General features: G+C 36.9%; 1 protein-coding gene across 4 annotated transcripts in view; it reads right to left on the reverse strand.

The window, feature by feature from the left end:
• The window catches only part of RBMS1 (RNA binding motif single stranded interacting protein 1), a 145,842-nt gene that overhangs the window by 5,259 nt on the left and 116,403 nt on the right, over window positions 1-24,180 (reverse strand). For 2 of the 4 annotated variants that reach the window (XM_054069604.1, XM_054069602.1), the window contains exons 5-12: window positions 19,741-19,898; window positions 16,640-16,719; window positions 8,084-8,199; window positions 7,180-7,229; window positions 6,998-7,091; window positions 3,720-3,770; window positions 1,464-1,574; window positions 683-763 (exon numbers count right to left, since the gene is read on the reverse strand). In XM_054069604.1, the coding sequence (XP_053925579.1) occupies window positions 683-763; window positions 1,464-1,574; window positions 3,720-3,770; window positions 6,998-7,091; window positions 7,180-7,229; window positions 8,084-8,199; window positions 16,640-16,719; window positions 19,741-19,898 (741 nt within the window). The remainder of the gene's footprint in view (window positions 1-682; window positions 764-1,463; window positions 1,575-3,719; window positions 3,771-6,997; window positions 7,092-7,179; window positions 7,230-8,083; window positions 8,200-16,639; window positions 16,720-19,740; window positions 19,899-24,180) is intronic. The other 2 variants (XM_054069605.1, XM_054069603.1) reach the window with 1 other exon arrangement.

Below are 24,180 nucleotides of genomic sequence, written 5' to 3' on the forward strand. Positions count from 1 at the left end.
TCAGCTAATTACCAGAAGTCTTTCTTCAGCCCACATGGGCAGATGCATGAACTGAATCAAACAAGTTCTGGAGTTTCTGGACAAATAGAATTTGAAATGAAATGCTTTTTCTTACAGGTTCTGGAAGAGACTGTCTAGCTCTCCCTCTGAATGGAAGAGCTGCAGTGTACCTTGTTCAGCTGCCCTGTTAAAGTACAGACCTATAAAACAGTATAAGGTACAAACTATCGTTGACCATTTAGTTATGCTCTTCAGCCAGACTTGCAGAGGAGTTTATTAGGCACAGTATCCTGAGATTACAAAGTAAAACTGGCATTCTTTGCAAAACGTTACAATCACAGTCTGCGACAGAGAAATTTGCTCACATGAAAACTAAATTAGAGATCAAAACTAAAATAACCCCTAGTTTGTTCCTATTGGAAGTTATGTTTCACAAAACAAAGTTTATCTGAACCATGCTTATACAGAAGACTGCTCCAAGTACTGTACTGCTACAGGTACAGGTCTGTCTGTTATAATACTAGTTATATTAGTTGAGTATAATGACACTTTCTAGTTATACTATACATTTTATTCACAATAGATTCACAGTTACAAAGTTAGGCTTTAAACAGTAGTTTTCCTAGACAAAAAAAACCTAGTTCATGTCTCTTGCTTCTGGTCTTTTAGAATATATACTGACCTCAACAGGAACTGCTGCTGTCTGGACATGCGTATACTGGGGTATGTATGCTCCTTGCATAGCTGTTGTGGCTGGCATGTACTAAAAAGACAGAGATTTCATTAAGTTGCATTAAAGCCAAATGTAAGATATTCAAAATACCTATCAATATCTACCAATGTAAAATATTCAAAATACCTATCATTGTATTATTTAATAGATATTGACTGTTTCCCTAAAGCAATATACATGAGAGAAAGACTTTCGTGACTGAAATCAATAGGCTTTTCAGAAAAAGGAGGTAGCTGTTTTTAGAAACCCCAAATTTAGATTTCGAAGACTAGGTAAAGGACTTTTCCTTTTTTGTTAATCCTAATCATCATATTTCCTTTTTTTAATTCTATCTGCTCAGAAAAGAAAGATTTTTTCAGTTTAGAAGCTAGCCTGCATCTCTTCTTCTGATTTAGTTTCTCTTCCCTACTTTTGCAACTCTGATCTCCTGGAGCGTAAAAACAACTATTTTTTTCTTTTTTCATATAACTGTGGAGTTACCACCTAAGTTCTTTTCATTTGCTTTCATCTGTTTTTATTTACTCATTTCCAATTTCTGAGCAGCTACTAGACTGAATAAAAACTACTCAATATTACTTTCAGATTGAGATCATTCTTAATATTTTATTGGATGAAAGACTACTTAAAGGATTACTTTTTTTTCTACATGCAAGCCACCCATGTGTACTGTGATCTACACACAGTATTTTCCATTTGTGTAACTTCTATTTAGTATTAAATTGCTACATACTGTTCCAGTACTGCCTAATGAAAGATGACTCATCTGCTGTGTCAGAGGGCTTATCATGGATGCAGGCTGTAGTGACATGGTGTGGTCCATGGAGGGAGTCAGTACAGCACCCTATTAAAACAGAGAAAGAAAGAAATGGTTGCAGCAATACTGAGATTTTAATTACATTTTTTATTTGAGAGTCTAAGTGTGTGCTGTCCTTCTGAGGCAATACTCCACACACAATAACTCTCCTTAATCCCAGGCGCTGACTCAGGATGCAGGTCTGCAGCATTCTGAATATTCTACTCAAGCAGACGCATTTTGCCCAGTTTGGTAACAGGGTAAGAACTGCATTGACGTCCTACTGAACATACAACGGATGTGCGATGCATTTGAGACACCTGCTGAAAACACTTTGTAAAATATGAGTTTAACTAGATGTAACTTCAAGGCAAAAATCTGCACGCATTACCAACTACGGATTCACTTAGCTTAAGCTTTGGAATTTAAGGCTTTAGGAAGAAAATTTTCTATTTCTTTAGGAATAAAGGCTTTGGAGGAACATTTGTGTTAGGAGAATTCTACCCTTGACATGCAATGTTCACACACAAGACAGCTGCCCTGCTTAATGGTTGGTTTCATTAGCACAAACATTTTAGAAGAGTGGGTTAGTAATGCTGATTCTATGTCTGAATACTAGCTACTGTGATGACCTTTTATCGCTCCTGTATCATTTCATTAACTTCACAGAAAGTATAAGCAAAGTAAACACTCGATACTGCTAAATATGAAGGCCACACACGTAAGGTTTTCAGAGCTACCTGAAATGGAAGGTTATCAACAAATTTCTTTTTACCAATCATGCTCTACAAAAATGCATTTCCAAATACTTTGTATAATGTGCTTTAAGTAGTGTTGATTAAAACTGATGGAAGCTCAAAGGTAACAGAAATAATCACAGTGTACTGAAAGCAAGTATCCTGAACCAATAACTAATCCCTAAAAGGAAAAAATAAAAGAGAAAAAGCATACAGAGTACGGTTGGAAAAACAACCACGTGATCAGTGTAGACGAAATGAGTCACAGGCACATCAAACACTAAAAGAATTTCCTGTATGTAGACTGCAGGCTTCTCTGCAAAGCAAATGAGCAAGACTGCACCAGTCTTTGCACAGGTCAAAACTGAACTGAAGTCAGGAATCTAGATCTTTATTTTGAACCGTGAAATCTCATCTCATATATATACCTGTGAAACTAATATACTTCATAGCATTGCAATGTACAAACTTGCCTTTCACAGCACTATTTGCAAGGGTTTTTTAATGAAAATCTGTGTTCATAAAGAGAAAAGTTAGAATCTGTCGTGTGCGTGTGTGTTTAACATCAAAAAACACAACAACAACAACATTGTGTGTGTTCTGGTTCAGTATCACCTTCTCTGCATGCACAAGAAGAAAATGTTCTGCCAAGAAAATTTACATTCTATAATCTGCATGGAGAGGTTAATTAAAGCTAAGACAATATCCTTTCCATATCTGGAAACAGATGTGTTTGGTAACTACAGAAGTGCATATATCAATGCAGCTGTTAGTATTGGTAATGCTCATCTCAAGAAACCTACTGAGTCACAGATATAATGGTACTTAAATGGCAAATAACACAGAGAGAAAGAAGAATATCATGGGAGAGTACAGATTAGAAATCCTGACAGTCTGGTATAGGTGCCACAGCCAAACGTGTAGGGAGACTAGCATTACTCATGAGTGGTGACGCCAGAACAAGCTATGCAGGTTTTCTCAAGTAAGTGCCAGTGTCATTCATATCACTATATTCATCAGCCTTCCACAAATCATCCAGTCTGAACTATCCCAGACCCATTCTAAAACCTTAGGTCTTCAGCTGCGCTTCCTGATAGGTAAACAGTATGTAAAACATTGGTATTTGCAAAGTGCTTTTCACAGAAACAAAAAAGAAAAAAAAAGAAAAAAGTAAATTTCCTCAGAATGCTGAGCTGGTAATTTTAATCATCCTCATCACCTCGATACCGTGAAGGTAGCCTCTCTCTGTCCTAATAAAATGAGGCCCCAATTCAGGTTACTACCTTTTTTTCCTCTATTAATTTTGATCAACAATTTAATTGTGATGCAGTTGCCAAAACTCTGGAAGGAATTGGCCGGGAATTGACCTACCTCCTGTTGTTTGAAGTATGTACAGTGTTTATACAATCAGTAACAACTGAAGAAGCATATAAAGTAGAGAAGCATAAAAACTTACCGGGTGCTGCATTATATATGGTTGAGGCTGCATCCAGGAAGGACTCTGAACCTAGAACAAAATCAGTATTTTATTTTTGGTTTAGTCATTCTTTTCCTGAATACTCCCAACTGAGACACAGTAATAATTTATTAAATCACGTTAGCAAGCCCCCCTCCTGTATTTATTCACTTTTTATGCAATTAATCACTCTCTGGAGCAACACTGATGTCTATGAAAAGTGTATTTACTCTACCTTTAAATCAGAAACAAAATTTGGAGACAACATACCACGCAATTTTCACAGCAGTACACTACGTTTTTAGTACTGGTCTCGTGAATTTAATCAAAAACACTGGAAGGGTTAAAATAGACACAAAAGAGATTTCTGCTGTGTAGAAAAAGGAGGCATCTTCTGTCTTTCAAACTCCTTTGAGGAAAATTAATTGGGATCTCAAAAGTTATAGCATTCTTTGCCTTCTAGTGACTGGAATAAAACAAATTAATGGATTTTCACAAGGGAAACATTAACCAGGAATTCTGCAGGAATCTTGTTCCAGGAACAAGGACAAGATTTAGGAGAATTTTCTTCTCCAGGACACTGTGGCATGTACTTCCCAAAGCACAGGAAGAAGAAAAGGTTCTGAGAAGCATTCCTGCTATTGGAAGTAGCATGTTTTCTCTCTAAAACCACTACCCAAATATTTAACTCAAGGTAGGATCCTTAATTTGTATAACAAAGTAAGTTAAAGAGATTAAAATGTAAACTAATTCGTTATATGGTTATCTTAGTTTTAAAACTCCGGTTGCAACAGCTCATTGAAAGAGTTTTCTGCAAATACTGAAGAAAAGACCGGAAATGTTTCTTCTCCATCTCTGATAGGTGTGTAGGATAAGGCAGGACTCTGACCTGTACTGCACTGCAGAACTGACTCACAACTGCTGCTGGACATTTACAGCTCCTTAAACGCCTCTACCATCATTCCCAGAGTCCTGTGAACAGGACAGGTAGACGGTCTTGAAAAAACTCCAGGTAAGTTTTTTCTGCAAGATGGAAATACTTCTTCCCTCTTTTTGGTACTAACTTTCAAATAAGAGTAATTTTTTTTTTCTTTTTCAACCGGAAAAAGAGCAAACAGGAGTTCAAAAACGGAAAACACTTGAACCTTCCCTCCCTCTTTTCTCAGGCAGAAGCTTAATGGCAGAAATACTGGCACAGCCTGACTAAAGCTTTGGCTCATCTATTCGTACTATTATGGTAACTGGTTTGCTACTTTCATTTGGGTATATAGAAGTTGCAGAAACAAATACTAGCCACAATGTTATTAAATTTGTTTACCTTTAATAAGAATAAATCTAGGAACAGGTTATACCATGCCAAAAAGAAAAATAAAGAAATCATGGTCTTATGATACATCCTATTGTGTAGATAACAGAATGTTGCAGGTTTCACTGAGAAGGGTTTAGTAATGCTCAAATTGTGAAACTCTTCTGGCCAACAACCTCGTTCCTTCCCAATACAGAATACTTGAATTTAATTTCCAGTTCTTATTACTGTGGCACTTTAAATATAATGATATTAATAACTTCATCTGCAATAATTTAAGTTCCATGCCATGTATATTGATACTGGTAACAACATTTCTAGAAAAATACAGTTTTGTGGCCTGTCTATCTCAATAAGCCCGGACAAGCAACACAATATTCCTATGAAGTATGTTTCTGTGCCAACTTCCAACTCTTACTTGGATTATGACTATATGAGAGTCTTATATTAATAAATAATTTATGTTTTAATAAAGAACAGCAACTAATTCTACTAGAATATTTTAAGGGCAAGAACTTGCTGTAATTTTTGAGGCATTGCTGTACAAAGCAGAATAATTCAATGTCTAAAACCTACAATACTAGCACTGTCTGTCAAGAGCAATCATCGTGTTGCTTAAGTCACCTCAGGAATCAATATAAAATTAATCCAGCTACCCTTCACCCCAGAGTAGACTGGTTTACTCCTACATAACATTTTGGTCGCACAAGAAGGCATCAGACCTTCAAACTAACACTAGACAATTCTTCCTCATTCTTCTCAGCTGGAATAGGAAGGTAGGTAGAAATTTCTGCAAGGGAATACTGACCAAATGACCTACAGCACCCATTAGCCTTCTATATACCTTCTGCATAGCCTTCTATATCCTTTTTTACCTACAGTAAGCTAGAAATCCCAGCATGTCTCTCCCACTGAAGAGCAAACAGCCTCCTCTTCTTCCCCTGACACAGAGTAGTAACACTTCTCCAAATTTAACTAGTTTTATTTATTTATGACCTGAATCAGTGATGTTTACTTCATCTATGTGTTAAACAGTAAAATACCAAAACAGCTTATCATTTAGCTTACAGTGGGATAATTGGCATGTCTCAAGTTGTAATTACAGAGCATACAGCTGAGACTGCCATGCTAGTTGCATTAAATGCACATTGTTTGTAAACAGAAACGTATAATGCCCTGAAATTTAGCATTCCCAAGAGATTTATATTGAAGTACAAAACCCGTTCCATATAACTTCTCAGCATGCTGAATTGTTTGTCAATATCCCTTAGTGGGGACTTAGTATGACACCCATCAAAACTCCTTTTCAGGAAGCTTTGGACTGGGCTCGAAGAACAAAAAATGTGTATGATTCATGTTTTAATTTATTGTTCAAAATAAAGTAACTTTTGGGCTAGAAACAGTTCCACAGTACTGAATGCTTTACTTCTAATATAAAAACACTGAATTTGAATGCTAACGTAATTTGAACTCAGACCTGTTCTTCAGATTTCCTTCTCTAGTGCCAAGCAAGTTCATGTACTCTTCTTAGTACAACTACGTAACACATTACTGCTGGGCTTGTTTTTTCCTGGACTGTAACAACTTGGAGAAAAGTTCAAATAGAACTTAACTAAATCAAGAAGGTTTTAAATAAAGAATATTTTAAATATCTATTACTGACATGAAGAGAACTCGACCAAGAGAAAAATCAATAATTGTACACGAAATGCAAAACTGGCTGAAAACACCTTAGCCATTGGCACATTAGAGACTTTGTTTTGTAAGATACCATGTATCTCATTAAATTACCGTGCCTCCTGAAACAAACACTTCTAGTTTTTAAGGCCATCATTGTCATGCTGTACAGCATAAAAAGGCCACTTCATTAAAATGAAGCATTATTGCAGAATTCATAAAACCAGATGTAGCAACTGATAAATAAACATAAGCTCTGATGAACTGTATCAGCTATTAAGTTCTATATACAAACCTGGTATGTGGAAACCGGAGAAGCAATATATGGCGTAATAGATGTCTGAGTTATCATTCTGTTTGCTGTAATACTGTAGGGTGACGGATAAAATCTAGGAAATGCAGAAATATTTATTAAATGCCAGTTATGTGCCTCTTTCATAATGCAAATTTTTCATAGTGTGCCATTATTTAACATACCCATTTTGTAAAGCAGCTGTGGTTGGATCATACGTGAGTGTCATTCCAGCCTTTAAAAGAAAAAGTGGAAAGAAAGAGTTGACAAAATTAATTTTCATTATTTCTCTCACTCTTCCTTCTAGTTGCATTATTTTTAACCAAAAATTTGTATTGAAATAGTTGACGATAATTTAGGGAAAGGTCGATCGACAGAAGTAATTACATAGAGAAGAGAGTCAGCAATACTGGCCACGAATAAAAGTTTCCAGGTTCCCAGCATGAGGAACAAAATGCAATCCACAAAATACCTGGCCAAGAGAATATGTGTGTGTTTGAGAAGCAGGGCAGGAAGATGATTACGCTAGGGTGTTGCCTACAATATATTAAGAATGAATGGGGAGTTCTGTTTTTCAGAAGACACCTTTGCATTTTATTCTCTCATATAAATGAGGTGTCTGGGCCTGCTAACCACAGTAAGTTTATGCAACTATTATCTTGAACATTAAAGACTAATAAAGCTGCAACTAAAAAAAACCTGCTGCACTGAACTGGTATACTATTTTAATCTTATGAAAGTGACGTGTATTTCAGAGCTGCATAAATCAAAGGATTATTTACTACATGTGTATAAAGTTACATTTCAGGTAGTTTTATTATATCAGAAATATCTCAGACATCTTCCTGACCAAGTTGAAGAAGATTTTGTTATTCACTTTAATGAGGTAGGATCTAGCGTTTTTCATTTTGCCTTTTTTATTCTTAAGAAAGATACAGTTAAGTATCTTACTGAACTACAAACTGTCAGGTAAGAGCTGCTTGCGCATTTTTAATACACCAAAGACCCAAGCCGAGAAGTCTCAATACCTATCATTTTCATAAGCATTCATTATTGTATACCCCCACTAAAGCTTGAAGGAGGACTTACAAGTCTCACCTCGCCTTCTCTGTGCCACGCTCTTCCATTCTGTATATACTTATTCTGATTCTGTCTCTTTTTCTGTCCTCCATCAGCAAACTTGCACAATAAAGGTTCTGCAGGAACTGAAAAGAAAGAAATAATATTGGTTGAAGCAGCATTCACATACAGCTGTTCAGTGCTCCAGATGAGAGATGGCTTTTAAGTTATATTCCAAATATGACAGCTAAATCACACAGACTCATACTACAGCATTAACAACTGCTCTGCGTAGCACAAAGACAGCTGCCACAGACAAACAAAGCATCTGGAATGCCTTACATATTTGATTTTAAACTACTGCTCTGAAACCTGTTGGAAAGAAATATGGTCTGTGTATCCCAAGTATGTATCTGTCAGTCAGAGGACAAATGAGAACTGCCATCTGAATTCTGAGTTTTGCCTCTTACGGTTACATCTAAGGAGGGAAGAGAACAAATCTAGCTAAAAGCCTTTAAATACATTCCTCTCACCCCTCGGAGGTTTCAGTGATGACCCAAAATTTAAACTTCCCTGCTCATCCAGAATACCTGGCACGGCACTTCCTCCTACTCTAACCTGCAGAGTGGAATGGGTACCTTCATCTCCTGCCTCATTGCACTGAAAAAATGCCAAAACCCTCCATTCCATTTTTATCTCTGTACTATAAAAAGCACACAATGCAACCAGAAATTCTACAATATTTCTCGTTAACATTTTTTTTTCCCATTAAATGATACTGTTATACTTGGTTTACTGCATAACATAAACCTGATCATGACTTCAATTTTTAATCTAAAAATTGAAGCAATGAAAAGAAAAGCGTGCATAATATTCCTTCCCCATTACTAGTTTAAACTGTAATAGCATCCAAGTACCTGTGGCTGAAGCATAGCTCTGCTGTACCACACCACACCCTCCTTAATCACAGGGTGGAAGGACTGTTATGACTTGGATGTGAACACTTCTCTGCCAATAATTCCTGACACATGAGCTGTCTAAGCTTTACTATGACACTCCTCCAGCCATTCTCCATTTGGAAACACCTGCATGAGACCGGGCTGGATCTGAAAACACTGAAGTTTCCAAATGCAGAGTAAACACATGGGTGGGAGAGTCACATGCAAAAAAAAAAAAAAAAAATTTCGGCAGATCTGTATCTGCAAATATGCAACAAATTCTAGTAGTATAACCATGGCCAGTGCTGATGTGGTGCTGGTTCTACTGGGAAAATACCCACTTCCTGCATGGTACATCTTTTGACAGCCTATAAAAGATGGACAGATGAGGAGACAACTGGTATGTGACTCCATGTCTCATCTCCAACACTGACCACAAATCCATCAGAGACTTGTGTGTCTCCTACTCATGCACTGTTATTCAGCAGTAAAATAACTACTATAGAGAGTCAGACTCTAAATATGATGACTGAATTAATTTAAAATGTATTATCTTACAGAGAATGGTAATTAATTTCCTACAATCATAAAATAAACGAGGGAAAGGTTAGGCTAATGACACTGGAAAAAGTACTAGAGATCTATGGACAGCAGAATAAATGCATAAGGAAATAAGAGAAACCCTAAAGCAGGAGAAAGAAACTAGAGATCATCGTCTTCAAAATCTTGCATTCCTGAAGGGATTTTTGGCATTCCCAGAATGGAGTTTTTCTTTGGGGTCTTCTATCATAAGAAGCAACTTCTACCTTCACATATTTGAGGCAAAGAGATACTATATCAATATGCTGACAGATAATTCAATGTTACTTTATAAAAGCTAGATAGTGATAACCTTGGAGTGTAAGGCATTTTAATCCACACACAGCTCTGTTCAAATAACAGGAGTTAATCTCAGAAGACATTAGTCAATACGGGTAAAATTGTCAGGTTCTGGTCTGAAATTATTTTGACTCAAAGAGTGAAAGCTGAGATCCTAACACTGAAGTTAATTGCCTTAAATAAGAAAAAAGTTATATAAGCTGAGCATCTCTGGCTACTCAACAATTATTTCAAACCATCTAGTACTGGGGCAACCATATGTGACTTCCAGAATACACGTTATAAATTTTTGGATCAAGTCAAAAGAAATTGGCACGAGACCAGCTTCTGAAGACATGGGAAAACACTTAGCGGTTTCTAGCCCTGTGATTCTGTATTATAGCCCTTGCCGGTAGTAAATACTTTATCTAAAGCTGCATTATGCTTTCATTAAAAAAAAACAAACTGAATTATACAAAACTTTTCTGAAAGTGTTATTTTTGCATACATTTCCCATCATTGTCTCAAGACGAAGACAACCGTTTTAAAAAAGTCAGACGAAACCTGTCCAACTGTTTGAAAAAAATGTTCCTAAATATCTGTTTTAAGAATAAAGATTATTTATTTTGTCAGTACATAACTGAAACCAGCTAAATTTTAAATGATGAAATGTCTTCAGTGGTGCATTGGAAACACACTCTTGACAAATTTGAAGAGGAAGAAAAGAATGGAATAGGAATTACCCATATGTTAGACAGTGCATATTTAACAGCTAAAATCTGAAGCCATGAAAAAAATAAAATAAAAAGGCATTCATCGGTGATTTGCCTGAAGCTGGTGCTCCATCATACTGAACATCCTATATTGTCATAGGAACCCTTGCTTTTCTGACCTTCCAGCTTATCTTGCTCCTCACCAGGTCCATAAACGAAGCCAAATGCTGTGAAAGCTCCAACTCATGTTAAAATAATAACAAAGCAGACTATTTAATACCACCAGCTGCTGTGAGAAGGCTCTAAAGCATTTGCCTTCCCTGATTCTAGTTCAAGATCTGAACACTTATAGGGGGGACTGCTGCAATTGAAAGCCTAACTACAATTTTTGGCTGCTCTTCCATACACGTGACCTGAGTACTACTGTGTTCATTGCTTCAAGAACACAGTGACCAATGGTCATCAGAGGGAGGGTCATCAGAAGAAGATAAACCTCCATGGGAGCCACACATGACCTGTTGATCACCCTCCCACCGAGGAATGAAGACAGCTCTTAATCTCTTCAAAACTAATCCTGCCATTTATTTATTCAGTTTATCTTTCCTATTTTTCTCAGGTATGTAAGATCCTGCCTCTTGCAAATACAAACATGTACATGGTAGATATACACATAAACAAAAACCTCCAATAAGCCCTACAGACCAGTCAAGCTATCTTCTTTGTGGTCCAGGAAGAAAAGGAGAGTAGTTTTTATTGGATAATTGTTGGGAAGTGTGCAGTCCCAGTGATGAAAGGGATCATTAATCATTCAGTGACTTGTCTATATGTGTAAGACAGAGAGGCATAGAATAATTATTAAGAATTGCACTCACAGCTAAGCTGATGTAAAAGCCTATGACTTACAGTGGACTTAAGCCTTGGCAGCTAAGACACCAAGTTTAAAATGCTCACTCTACTGACACTTAATGAAAACCACAAGACACTTTCAATGGTTTGTCTATGTCTGTTGAGCTGCTGCCATGGAGGTGTTCTGTGACCATGAGCTTTCCTGCGCTTAAACAGTAAGTTAGTGCTTTAAAACCTGGCAGTGGAAAGCACTGACCATCTCCTCCTGCCCTGAACAACCCTCCTCTAGGGCTAATTAAAAACATTAGGCAAAAGATGTGAATACAATATTAGACCAGAGAGTAAATACATCCCTGTCACACATATGTTGTGCACATGTGTACATTAGAATTCAGTCTTCAGTTTTTTAGTGTCTATCCAAATATGTACCAGGTGATACTGTAAATGCAAGAATAAAATTGATGTTCCTATGTTGGACTTCATGCTTACACCCTTTATAAGGCTAATTTTCTCAACTTCTCAATAAACCCTGCTTTCAGATATTAAAAAATACAACAAAATAGTTTTAAAACACTATTCTTTAAATCAGTTTGCAGTTAAACTGCATTGTTTAGTGACTTTCATTGTTTATTTTCTAGTGACAAAGCAGATGGGACTAATGAATTCTAACATTGAAACACCACTTTAATGATAGAGCAAGCCTGTATAGCTAGAACCTTTTGCCAAAGTTGTGGGAATTAAAAAGAAGTTGTGATCCCAAAGATCTCAAATAACAATAGCTTTATATGTTTAAAGCAAAATGAAATGTGTACTCCTCCCCATCCTATTCTTCACTTAAATGCAGTGCTGAGGGTTATATTTCTTTAATAACTTACACACAGTTTAATAATTTGTCACAGGAGTGTATTTTGAGTGGTTTTAGGTAGTATTTTTCTTTTTTAATCCAATGTTGCTTCTTAGACCAAGCAGCCATTACAAACTATGAGAATCAGGGCAGTAAAAGCTTCTGATTTTTGATTTGATGGGTGAAGTCTTGTTTCCTCTGTCTTCAGTGTGACAATCAGGAGTAATAACAGCACTGTAACCCCCAATACCCTTCTGAAGTGGTCTTCAGATTGCGGTTCACGGATTATTTCTAAAGGATCTGTGAAAGATAACTAAGAAATCCAAGTTTAAGTGGTTTCAATTCACCATATAGGTCTCTGCAGTGCTGGATACTTTGTAAAGGTAAGCAAACAGAAAAATCTTAAAAATTATGCCCACAATATAACTACTTCACAGCTCCATTTTCACTCCTCTCCTGCACTAGAAAGATGTCCAAGATCAGAATAATTTCAAAGAGTAGTGTCTAGCATACCTGGTGGACCTCTTCCTAGTATACAGTCAAGAGCAAAGGCAGGAGCAGGGGCTTTCACACCTGTGTTCAATTTCCTCCCTAAAACAGAATGTGAGTGACCAATACCTTTATCATAAGTGGTGAGAGGAGAGTGTGTTGTGGATAATCTTTGATTTTTGGGTCATCACCATAACCCACCATTCCTGAAGCAAAAACGATACAGGCTGCTCAGCAAAAATGCTCTCTCTACCTTACCCTGATAAAACCCAAATCATCTATCTTATTTTTCAGTAAAAGAAGTATTTAATAATCCATAAAGCCTATAAAATAGGCATAAAACTTTTGTGACTTTTTAACTTCTATATTTTTCATTTTAAATGTGAGAGAGACAAATAGACTCAGACTTATATACACCTTACATATTCTACAGCACAACTGTTTCATGTAATTATTTATGTAATTATTATCTTGTATCATCATGCAGCTACATGCTGCTGCGATAGGGAGGAGATGCCTTTCATGATTTTGTCCAGCAGATTATTTCTACATTATGTTATGTGTCCAAAACAAGACAAAAAACACAGTAAACTTTAAGTATCATCCTCAGGAGAGGGAGGCTAAGTTAGCTGCTCTGTCCTCACTAATCATCATCATCTGTGTCCTGGCTCCTTACACCAGTCTAGTCTCCATCTCCTCCAATTCATGTCATGAGGTTCACACTTCACAAGAGAATAGAAAGGCTTTAGATATCACATTATTCACTGACAATAATAATTCTTTAAAGAAAAAAAAAGAATAAATGCAGAAATTATTTCAAAATTATAGCAACTGTGTAATAAACACAAGAAGAGAAGGAAATAGAAAAATTGAAGTCCTTAGAAAAACAGACAGATAGTCATAGATCATAAAACAGAACAAATTATTACAATAATTTACTTCACAAAAGTACAAATCCCAACTAGAACAGGAACAAATGGTGAAACTTAAACACCTCTCCTAGGAGTTTTAGAATTATACTGACTTGCAGGGCATTTGAAATTGTTCTCTGAGCTAACCTTCTTTCTTCCTGCCTGAAGACATACAAGGACACACTAAATATTGAATATATTTCATCAAGCTAATACAGAGCAGGGAAATAAAGCCTGAATACCTTATTACATCTTGGTTCAGCTTGCTCAGTATCATCAATGCCCAGTCACTCACTCACTTCTACACTAGATGCCCTGTGCTACCCTTGGCCTTTTCAGATTTTTAAGAGGTTTTTCTGTTTTGTATTCTCATGCTCCAGCTGAGGTTTCACCTACGCTTCCTATAACTGTGTTTAACCCATTCTTCCATTTATACTCAAACTTAGTTAAAATAACAAAGTTGCATTATGAAAGCATGTTTTTGTTGAACAGATGTTCTTCCTCCCACACCTATTTCATTACAGGCTTGTCTCTCCTACCCTCCTCATCCTGATAACAGTGTTTTAATAGCCAGCTCCCTTTGCTGATTTTAGTCAAGTTTATAGGACACAATGTTTTAATTTAAACACAGTTCCAGTTCTACGATTTTATTTTGCATGTATTTGAACTTGCTCCTCTATAACCCCGAGGGATGCTAATCTATTTCAAAACATTTTCCTAACCTTTGTTGGTCCAAGAGCTTTCCCACTACATCCATTTCTCTCTGTGCAAGTAGTACCAGACCACAGTTGCCCCATGACTTTGCCCACTTTTTGACAGCATAAGCTGCACCCTCTAATAAGATTGTGTTATCGGACACACATGCTTGCTATATGGTGAGGAACTCCAGCAGGAATTTGAACTCCATAAAAAACTTTCCTAGGAGCAACAGAACTTCACAGCATCAGCATGGAAAAGTAGGTGTCTCAGCTGTACTCTATACAACAAAACTGAGGGTCTTTAATAAACAAGGTTCTCACGATTGCCTTATGCACCTGCTTATTTGACGCATTTTTCAGCGTCATGGAGGGTGTGACTCATCTCTCTTAACTGACTTTCTGACATTTAGAGTTATCTATTTCTGAGCAACTCATCTAGACACTCTTTGTAACCGCAAGGCTAGCTGACAGCAAGCATACATCATTCTCCAGAGGCGTGTGCTTCTTTACATACTTTAGAGAACCTAGAGCATCACTTTGCCAAGTAAGCATTAGAGATCACAGCCAGTGAAGCGGATCGTATCATGAGACCTCTCTCTAGTTTCCACTACCTGACAATTACCAGTTCTGTGCAGATTTCTTGTCCCTAATTAATCACACTTTTCTGGTCAATGTTTTCCTCCAGAAATCATTCTTGCAATTTCAAGCAGCAACTTTTTATTTCTACCTGGTTGAACCTGATCATTTAAGGGTGCAGCTTCAGCAACAGCCCACCAGCACCAGAGGATGACATGCTTGATGGCTCATTCAATGAGAAGGGGATAACGCAAGTGAAAATAAAAACTACCAAACTAAAGAAAACTAATAGGAGGTTCTGTTATAGTTTTTTTTTTACTGGCTCTAATTCAATAGAATCCCCTATATGTTAATTTGAACTCCTGGTTTCTCCATACTTTCTACTCTTAATTATGTCCAAGCCCTAGCAGCTCTATAAAACTAATCACAGAGGGTGGATCAGAGCACAGGCAGTGTTCAGAGAAAATCACTCCATGCCCCTAAAGGGATTTTCCATCTCATAAAACAAGGATTGCTAAATATATTAAATAGAAAAATAAATGTTACAGCCCCTACGTATAACAAAGTTTTAACTGAATAATCTCAGCAATCAATCCCAGTGCAAAGGGTCTGCAAAAGCCACACCGGGTAAGCCAAAACCCTGCACTGGATTAGTATGGGTGAAGGGAGTGGCCTCCTGTGCTCTGAAGCAGCTTTCCATCCCTACCACAGCACAGATTGCCTCAAACTAGACTAAACTTTCAGGGACAGATGTATGCAGCTTTACTAAACAAGCCACTCCTCTGCCCATCCAGGGTTGCTTTCCTAGTTCTCGGTGTTAGGGTCTGGCTGCAGAAAACATTTCACCAGCAGGATAAAGGTGGCTTCAGCAACCACACCAACACCTTAATTTATAAAATTCCTAATTGGGATTTCTCAATAAAATGGTTACTGAAAGCTGCCTGGGAAGTCAAGCATGTATTCTTTCCTCCTTTACTGTCTTCTTTTTATTCTATTTTATTCTGCTGCTCTGAATTTCCTTTCCTCATTTTAACGTGTTTATGGAATATACGTCTTGTCTCTTAGAAACAGTGCTGACTGAACAGACAAACTGATGAGGAACTTGGTGCGACAAGTTGCTCCATGTAGATTCTCTGCACTTGGCCTTGCACAATATTTCTAGAAGTGACCTTCTTCACTCACCTCCTTCCATCTTCCCGAAGGACCTCAAATCCTACTTTGACTCGAGTCACAGCACTTCAATTAATGAAAGTGCCTGGCATTGAGGCACTGCTGTAGAATCTACTATTTTCTAATAAAATCATTTTGTGACAATTACTTGGAAAAAATCATCAACAAATGGCAAAAGTAGTCAATTTTTTGCCTCTCCAGAAAATCATCCATGGAGAACCACCCAAATTCTGTTCTGATATACATACAATACATACTTATTTCTTGACTTCAGCTGGGATTATCTGGGATGTAAATTTGTGCACAGCTGGCTTAAGGCACCTCAGCCGCTTGTCTGTCTGGTAGGAGACAACAGTACTAGATTCCTATAAAAGGTTTACATCAGCAAAGTGAGCAAGTATTACAGTCATCCAACAAGACACAGTTTAATATTAATAAGCCTGCCTCTGAATGAGAAGCCAGATACAACAATCAGCCTAACAGGCTTCCACTATGCAAGCAGTAACCCGTTCATACATCTTGTTATAAATATATGCAACATACCAGAAACTCCTGCTGGTGTCTTTATGAATTTTCCATTAAAATGAGCAATCACTGCTTCACATTTTTCTGTGGACTCCATCCTAAGAAAACAAAGAATAATTTACATAAATTAAAAACTCATGCAGATTCCCATGTTTGTGATTTTTTTAAGCATATTTCTTGCTTTTTCTCACTCCACTTCTGCAGCTTGCATTCCCATGTGTGAGCAGTAGAGAGGATGTTTTCTAAGAAGAAACAAAGTTAGAAACGTAAAACTAAACTCAGTAAATATTTAATGCACTCTAAGGCCACAGCCAGTATCAAACTGCAAATACATTATCCTTATTTACTTGGAAATTAGGCAGAGCACAACTTGGACAGCTGTAGTAAAAAGAACCTACACTGTCTGGAAGGAAGCAGAAAGACTTATGCACAATCATTCATAACATCCTTAGCTGTGATGGCTACTGAGAATTTATCCAGCATACTCAACAGGTTTGTGCACTTATGTTGTCAAAACTAGACTTAATAGACTGGGTGGATTACTGGTGAGCTAGTGTTAGTCTGGGAGTGGCTCCATAGGTGGCAGCTACATCCCTTTGTGGCAATATACACGTGCCAGTGCTAAGTGGCGGCTGGGACTAAGTTGCAATGGATGATCGAGACACGCAAGTGTAACAAAAAATGTATTTTAAAAGAAGAATACATTTTGCAGTTGTCTGCAATATTTGGACAATGTTGAATAGAGATTTTTTTTATTTATTATTATTTGTTCATTAAGTTCTGAAATTCATATCCTCAGATTAGGCCAATGGCCTCAGCAGCAAAGAAGCAATACTAAAAATTACTAAGCCATCGCACCTTTTTAATTCTGATAGCCCTTCTGCACAGGCTGATGAAATATAGCCATAGACTACAAGCAAAACCACCAAAATGCCAATGTGAACAAGAAGGTTTCTTCATGGTTTCAAAAATACCTTCTAGAGAATTTCCAGAAGTTCTAGATTGTTGGGATTGTCATCAAAGAAATCTGACATTATTTTTTTCCTCAGATGAAACAAAAAATATAGTTTAGTTTCAGACTGAAGTCAAGACTTGATAAAATATATTATCCCTTATTAACCTAATAAAATGCTCCCAAAGGCAAGAAATTAAAATCTTTGTTTAAACTTTGTTCTTGGACAATTTTAACTTCAATATTTATCAAAAAATGTTCCAATACCTACCTTACAGAAGGGGAGAAATTCTGACTAGATAAGACAGCAACAGATTATTCTATAAATTATGTATAATACATGCAAGTGAATAAAAAATATGTATATAAAAAATAACATCACTTTCATATATATTTATAAAATGAATAATGCATAATACAGAACCTATTGAGAAAATATTTACTTTAAAAATAATCTCTTCTAATGTCTTCAATACAAGCAAGGTTTTGGATACACGCAAGTCTTTTAGACTTCTACATACAATTCTGAAACTCTTCTGGCACTATTAGAATAAAAGCATTCCCAAGATATCACTGATTCAAGGTGGACTTAATAAGCAAGTTCAAGGATAGAAGACTGAATAAATTCATAATGCCTACTGAAATTTAGCTCAAGTGCCCTTCATAGCACTGAAAAGTGAAAACTGCATTTAAGCAAGTACTAGCATTTTTCAAAATTAGTAAATATAACCTTTGGGTATGCATTGCTTTGTATATCATCCAAGAACATATACACACACATTCTGTGTATACCTGGTATAGAGTACACACTCAAATACTTATGCATATGCTTTCATGAAAAGAATACAAGCATATGAATGAAATAAAAATGCCCAATTAAATTTACATCAAAAATATTACAAATACTTATTCCTTTATTCAAAGGGAGCAGGAAGAAATTCTGGTAAATATCAAACTGGGTTTTCACTCTTAAAATAAGGAATATCACCCCATTCTTTCTAATTTTGTTCCTTTGTTGTATCTTCTTGGTACTGGACAATCTGCCAAGCCAATAAATTGGGTGTTGGGGGCACAGATTTGAAAAAAAACCATCACAAAGCTGTGAACCACCCACAGCCAACTCACAGGGAAACAACTCCCTAAAAATTTTGGCTTCATCAGGAGATATAATTTGTTCAGTTCTTTTCTGTGCACTAATTTTAGATTCTGTTATTTGTTCAAACACAGAGTTGTTGTAATATTGGCTGAACATCTGAATTACTGGAATTTGATGGTTGACAAGAGATTTTACAACATATTCTGAGAATCCCAATTCTTTGCTCAAAGCATGTCCCTATTTTTGATGACAGAAATCTCCAATCTATAGCCTCCAAAGTTTGATTACCATACTAGGTTTAAAACAGGATTTAATGAGACATAGAAAAATATTAAAACGGCACAGAGAAGGCTTTGATGAAGAGACCCAGGAACAAATAACTGAATTAACTAGAGAAAAAGCAGACTCCCACTACCAGAGTATTTGGGAGGCATCTACTAATATATGGAAAATATTTGTTCTTTCTGATTTGGGAAAGATATTTGACCTAGCTGTCAAATATTTTAAGGTAAGATTTACTGTAAGTGAATAAAAATATTTTCTTTCCCAGATGACAACATGTTAATAAGCCAGAAAGTTCAAAGGGCTGACGTTCAAAGGGCAATGATTAGTTGATCTCAGACCAACTAATGAAGAAAAAGAAAAAAAGGGGGAGGAAAGGACCTCTTCCTTATCACCTCCTGTCTCAAAGTCAAGCCTTAAAAGCCAGAAGCATCACAGAAGTTTCTGTGAAGTACCATGTAACTCGTATTTTCTGGTTCAGAGACAGAAGAGAAAGAAGTACAGAGAAGCAGAGGAAGAGGTGGACAGTGAACTCTTATTCTGCGTAGCTGTCCAATAAATGCAATAGGTTCAGATTTAGCCACCTAAGTCAGGTGAGACACAGCCTTATCTATATACACTTTAGCAAAGGAAGAATTAACAGAACCATGCTGGTATCTCCACCTAGATCTCCCTTTTCTTTAGAAGCTTAATAATGTTCACTAACTTCTGCCTTCTCCTCCTATGAACGCCTTCTTAATTTAAAAAAATGGAAAAAAGCTGCCAGAATGGGTATTGCCACCGAATTACCTTGCAAAGCCAACACCACGGCTTGTCCCACTCGAGTCTCGCAGTATCCTCGTAGAGATAACCTGCCCAAATGGTTTCAGCATGTTCTCAAGCTCCTGTTCATCCATTGAAAGTGGCAAATTGGAAATATATAAGTTAGTTGGATCTTGTTCTTGTTGCTGAAAGAGAATTGAAACCAATCGTTATTGTTCTCACCACTGGAAAGACATTTTAAATATAAAATATAACAACAACACCAATTCCATATAACAACTGGTACAGATTTTCACTTCCCAGGCCCCTTTCTAAACGCTGCTCTTCCCTAGTATTTGTGACCTCCACCTTCTGTCACTGTACACAGCATTCCTGAGAAAAGCCCCCCTGACTCCTATTACTGCTGACAACAACATTTTTAACTGGAGATAAAGGTGAATAATTGACCAGTTTATAGTCTGTATTACAACTTAACATTTCAGATTTTTCTGGAAAGAAAAGAAAAAACCAAAAACAAGATAAAGGAAAGAAATTACCCAAGGATATACAAGACTGGTGGCAAGAGCTAAAAAAAAGCCAGATGTAAATTACAAAGAGAAGAGATTGGAATGACAACTCAAAAATAATAGGGGGAAAAAAGGAGACAACACATTTAAGAGTAGGTACATTGCCAAAACACTACCACAAGAATAGTCTGATAAACATAGAAGCAACTGAAGGGTTTTTTTACTTTTTATTATAAGCTGTAAAATATATTGCATACAAATATACCCAAAACTTTCCTTAAAAAAAACCAGTACACAAGCTGGAAAATCAGACCCTTCACATATTTTTATCTAATTTGCTAATGTTTTTATTCTATAATAACAGAAAGTCTGAATAGTATTATACAAATGTTCTCATTAAAAAGCCTAACAACATTTGGAAAGATAAAAAAGGCCCCATTTTGTTCACACTAAGAAAAACATAATTTACGTGTAAAACCAAAACGATTATATTCAGAAACACATAACACACAAAGAAATTCAGTCAACTCCAGAGTGTCAGAGCAATCTGTTTTATTCGGGTAACTGGGGAGACCACATTCCTCTTCTCTCAGGCTCCTATTCCAGCCTTACGGGTTACCACACTTTTGCATTATACCTGCAGTGCATTCAGGTTGAGAGACCATCACCCTCTCCTTGCCAAAAGCAACACAAAGTCCTACTGCCATGCACTTTAACACATGAACATCTTCCTCCATACATGCTGGGAAACTTCATGCCACAAAAGCAGAAAAACATTGTTAGAGAAGGGAATGCTCAATTTTGAAAGACTATTAGCAATTTTAACCCACACTGCAAATCCCTTAGCAATGGAGGGGGAAAAAAGGGTCCATCTGAGGAAATCGTAAGGAAATTGCTTTCGCTGAACAGAAAGCATTTTGTGACGGAAAAATTTGACTTGCAGCACTAAAACAATCTGTATTTTGTATTAGTAACTAGCCTGGGTTTGGTCAGGTGTGTGCTGAATGGCTGACTGGAAACGACTGACTTCTGCGTTCCTAACCCGTTCTCTATCTCAGCCTATTACAGCCTGCATACTCCCAGGGATTCAATTAGTTCTGCTTTTCATCCTCCTATGGGACATACTGACCACAGCAGAAAAAAAGGGGAGTTTGAAGACTCTCCTATACATGTCTGCTGCTAAAACTACTAAAAATGGCACACGAGGGAGAAAGAGCAAAAAAGCAGCCAATGCATGAGGATGTCACACTGAAATCCTGGAACACGAGTTGAAATTTCATTGATCTGTAACTATGCAAGAACAAAAGAGTTGAAATGCCAACAAACATATTCCACAGTGCACCAACATTATATCTGCACTGCAGGTGCAAAACCACAGCCGCCCAGGGAAGCAGCAGCTATAAGGACAAATCATAGAATCACAGAATATCACAAGCTGGATGGGACCCATACGGTTCACCGGGTCCAACTACGTGAGGATACATTAATTTAGTCCATTTCTTCACTTTGGAGTAAATAAAAAACCCCTGCCATTTGTTCTCAAAACAGTTTGTTTACAATACTAAGATATTACTGTTAGAGTAGACCTAAAGCAAGACTGAACTCTTTCTAGAGTGTATTAAGATTTTTATACTGCTTGGCAGCAGAAATATCTATTAATGTACAAAACATCTCCCCTCCTCCTGTTAATTACTTACATCACCCGTGCAGCTTCTGTCATCTCCACAAAACTACTCAACCTTAAAACAGCTATCTGGGTACCTTTTGGGAGATCAAAAGCAGCAAGTCATTTCCTTCCCTTCCCCTTAAAACTCACTGGATTTCCAAGCTGACTTGACTTCCAAATGGCAACTACAATTAGGATTCTTCATCTATCTTTATGCCTTCTTAAACAAAAGGCACTGTACAAACAGATAGTTTGGATTTACACAAGTTTTGGCATGGAAAATGGTTAAACAGTTAAAATTTCATGAAAAGATGGACTTTTTAACTTGTCCCTCTGTCTCTCTGGCAAACAGTAGTTCGATACACTAATTTCTGAGACTTCCTTCCTTACAAAAACCTGTCTCACCATAGTTTAATTCACATAGTTATTACAGTTCCATTTCAGAAGTGAAAAATAATTTCTTTGGTATCTAATTTTCTAATTTTTATTCTAGATTCAGCAAAAGAGTGAAACTGGAAAAAACGTTTGTAGGTGTAACAACTCAGCTCAAACCTTGCCTATACCCCACAATGTTCCAAGTGCTTTCAAAGGAAGGATTTTTTCCTGTGTCTAAAATCCATGAAATCATATAAGCCGCTTTCACCTTAATTCAAAGAGACTTAAGATTTCTATTTGTACCATTTTATGGGAATGATCAAAAAGAATTACCAAAGTCAATGGAAAGCTTCCAACTTTAGGTTAGCAAGGCAACATCAAAATAAAAACCACTGAATCACCAAGAGTTTTTTTAAGTTCTACGTGACTTAGGTAAACTACTTAATTTAAGTCTTCATATCTCACGCATGGCCTTCTCAGATAACAGGAACTTCAGCAGGTCCTGAAAGACACTGAAAGCGCTTGGTATTTGTACATAACGGGCAATGTCAGGGAATTTGTGGGCTACTGTAAGTATCCGTATTACTGAGCAAACTAGGAAGAAGTCTTTTTTATTTTTTTTAGCAATTCATGTCAGCAAGTTTCTATCTGTCTTTTCTCACCAAATACTTCTAGCCACATCTCCAGAACTTCTCTAGCAGAATATAATAATACAAAGATGCAGAACGCTGCTCTTGCAGATTAATGCATTTCTTCTTCCTAAAAAAGCACTTACAGCACTAACTTAATAAGCTCACCACAAGATACACTATTTCTTACAGAAGGAGTAGGAATAATCAACTGCTAATGCTTATTTCTGGAGGAAAGTAGTGATCAGGAGTCCTACATAATGCACATGCTCTACCATCATCTGAAATAAATTGACAAAAACCTCCCTGTGCGTGTGGAACTGTTCCTAAATTGCAAGCAAGGAACTTGGCAAAATGGTAAGACATCTGTTTTCTCTTGCTCTGTGTAAGGTCAGAGCGAACAGATAGCCATTCAGAAACATGTGACAAGGCACTGCTCACAGCATGGAAGATCCTCTGGCTGATAGGGAAGGAATTAAATGCTTGTCTGCCTTCGTATAGAAACTACTTTAAAATTTACAATTGGCCTGTGTCTCACTGAAATATGTCTGGTTTAGCCACAGTTTTAATACTGTCTGACCACAGACTGTTAACAAGACAATCCAGTGAAAAAAGCACTACCATAATCTTCAGTTACTTGCTCTCCAGAATTGCATGATCACTGCATATGATTAATAAGCAAAACATTTTAATTCATTTTCACAGGAACATCTGTATTACAAAAAGGAATAAGAACTGTATGGAAAGGAATTTTTAGCTACAGTAAGCATTGTGTTCAAGTCGCCAATTAGACTACCACTGCAATCATACGTTCCGTTTTTATTCCTTGGCATTCTTGGCTTCCCCTTTGCTAGAAGAGCACCAAGGGGCTCTCTGGGAGTTTGGCATGTTGCTCACTGGATGCCACTGTTTTCAACCGAAAACTCAATAAGTCCACCACGATTTATAACAGGGCACTGGACCCTTGTCTGACCAAGCCGCAACACTGCTTAGCATCTGAGACATGACTTCTGTGGGTCAATACTGTGTACTCAAAGGAAACAGTTGTTACCTGTCTTATTTAACACAAATGCAAGTCCTGAAATAATGCACACTTAGCCTCCGAGGTAAGCAAACCTTGGCTTACCCTCAATATATTTTACTACTACTTTTAAAGAATTTTACAAATAAAGGAGAGAAATTCACTATACTTACTCAAAATAATCTACTACAGTAGGATTTGATACTATTGTTTACAATAAGTACTACAAACTAGGTAGAAAACTTTTCTCTTTTAAAAAAAACTGCTAAA

Source organism: Cuculus canorus, chromosome 6 (genome assembly GCF_017976375.1).
Source record: "Cuculus canorus isolate bCucCan1 chromosome 6, bCucCan1.pri, whole genome shotgun sequence".
NCBI lineage: Eukaryota > Metazoa > Chordata > Aves > Cuculiformes > Cuculidae > Cuculus > Cuculus canorus.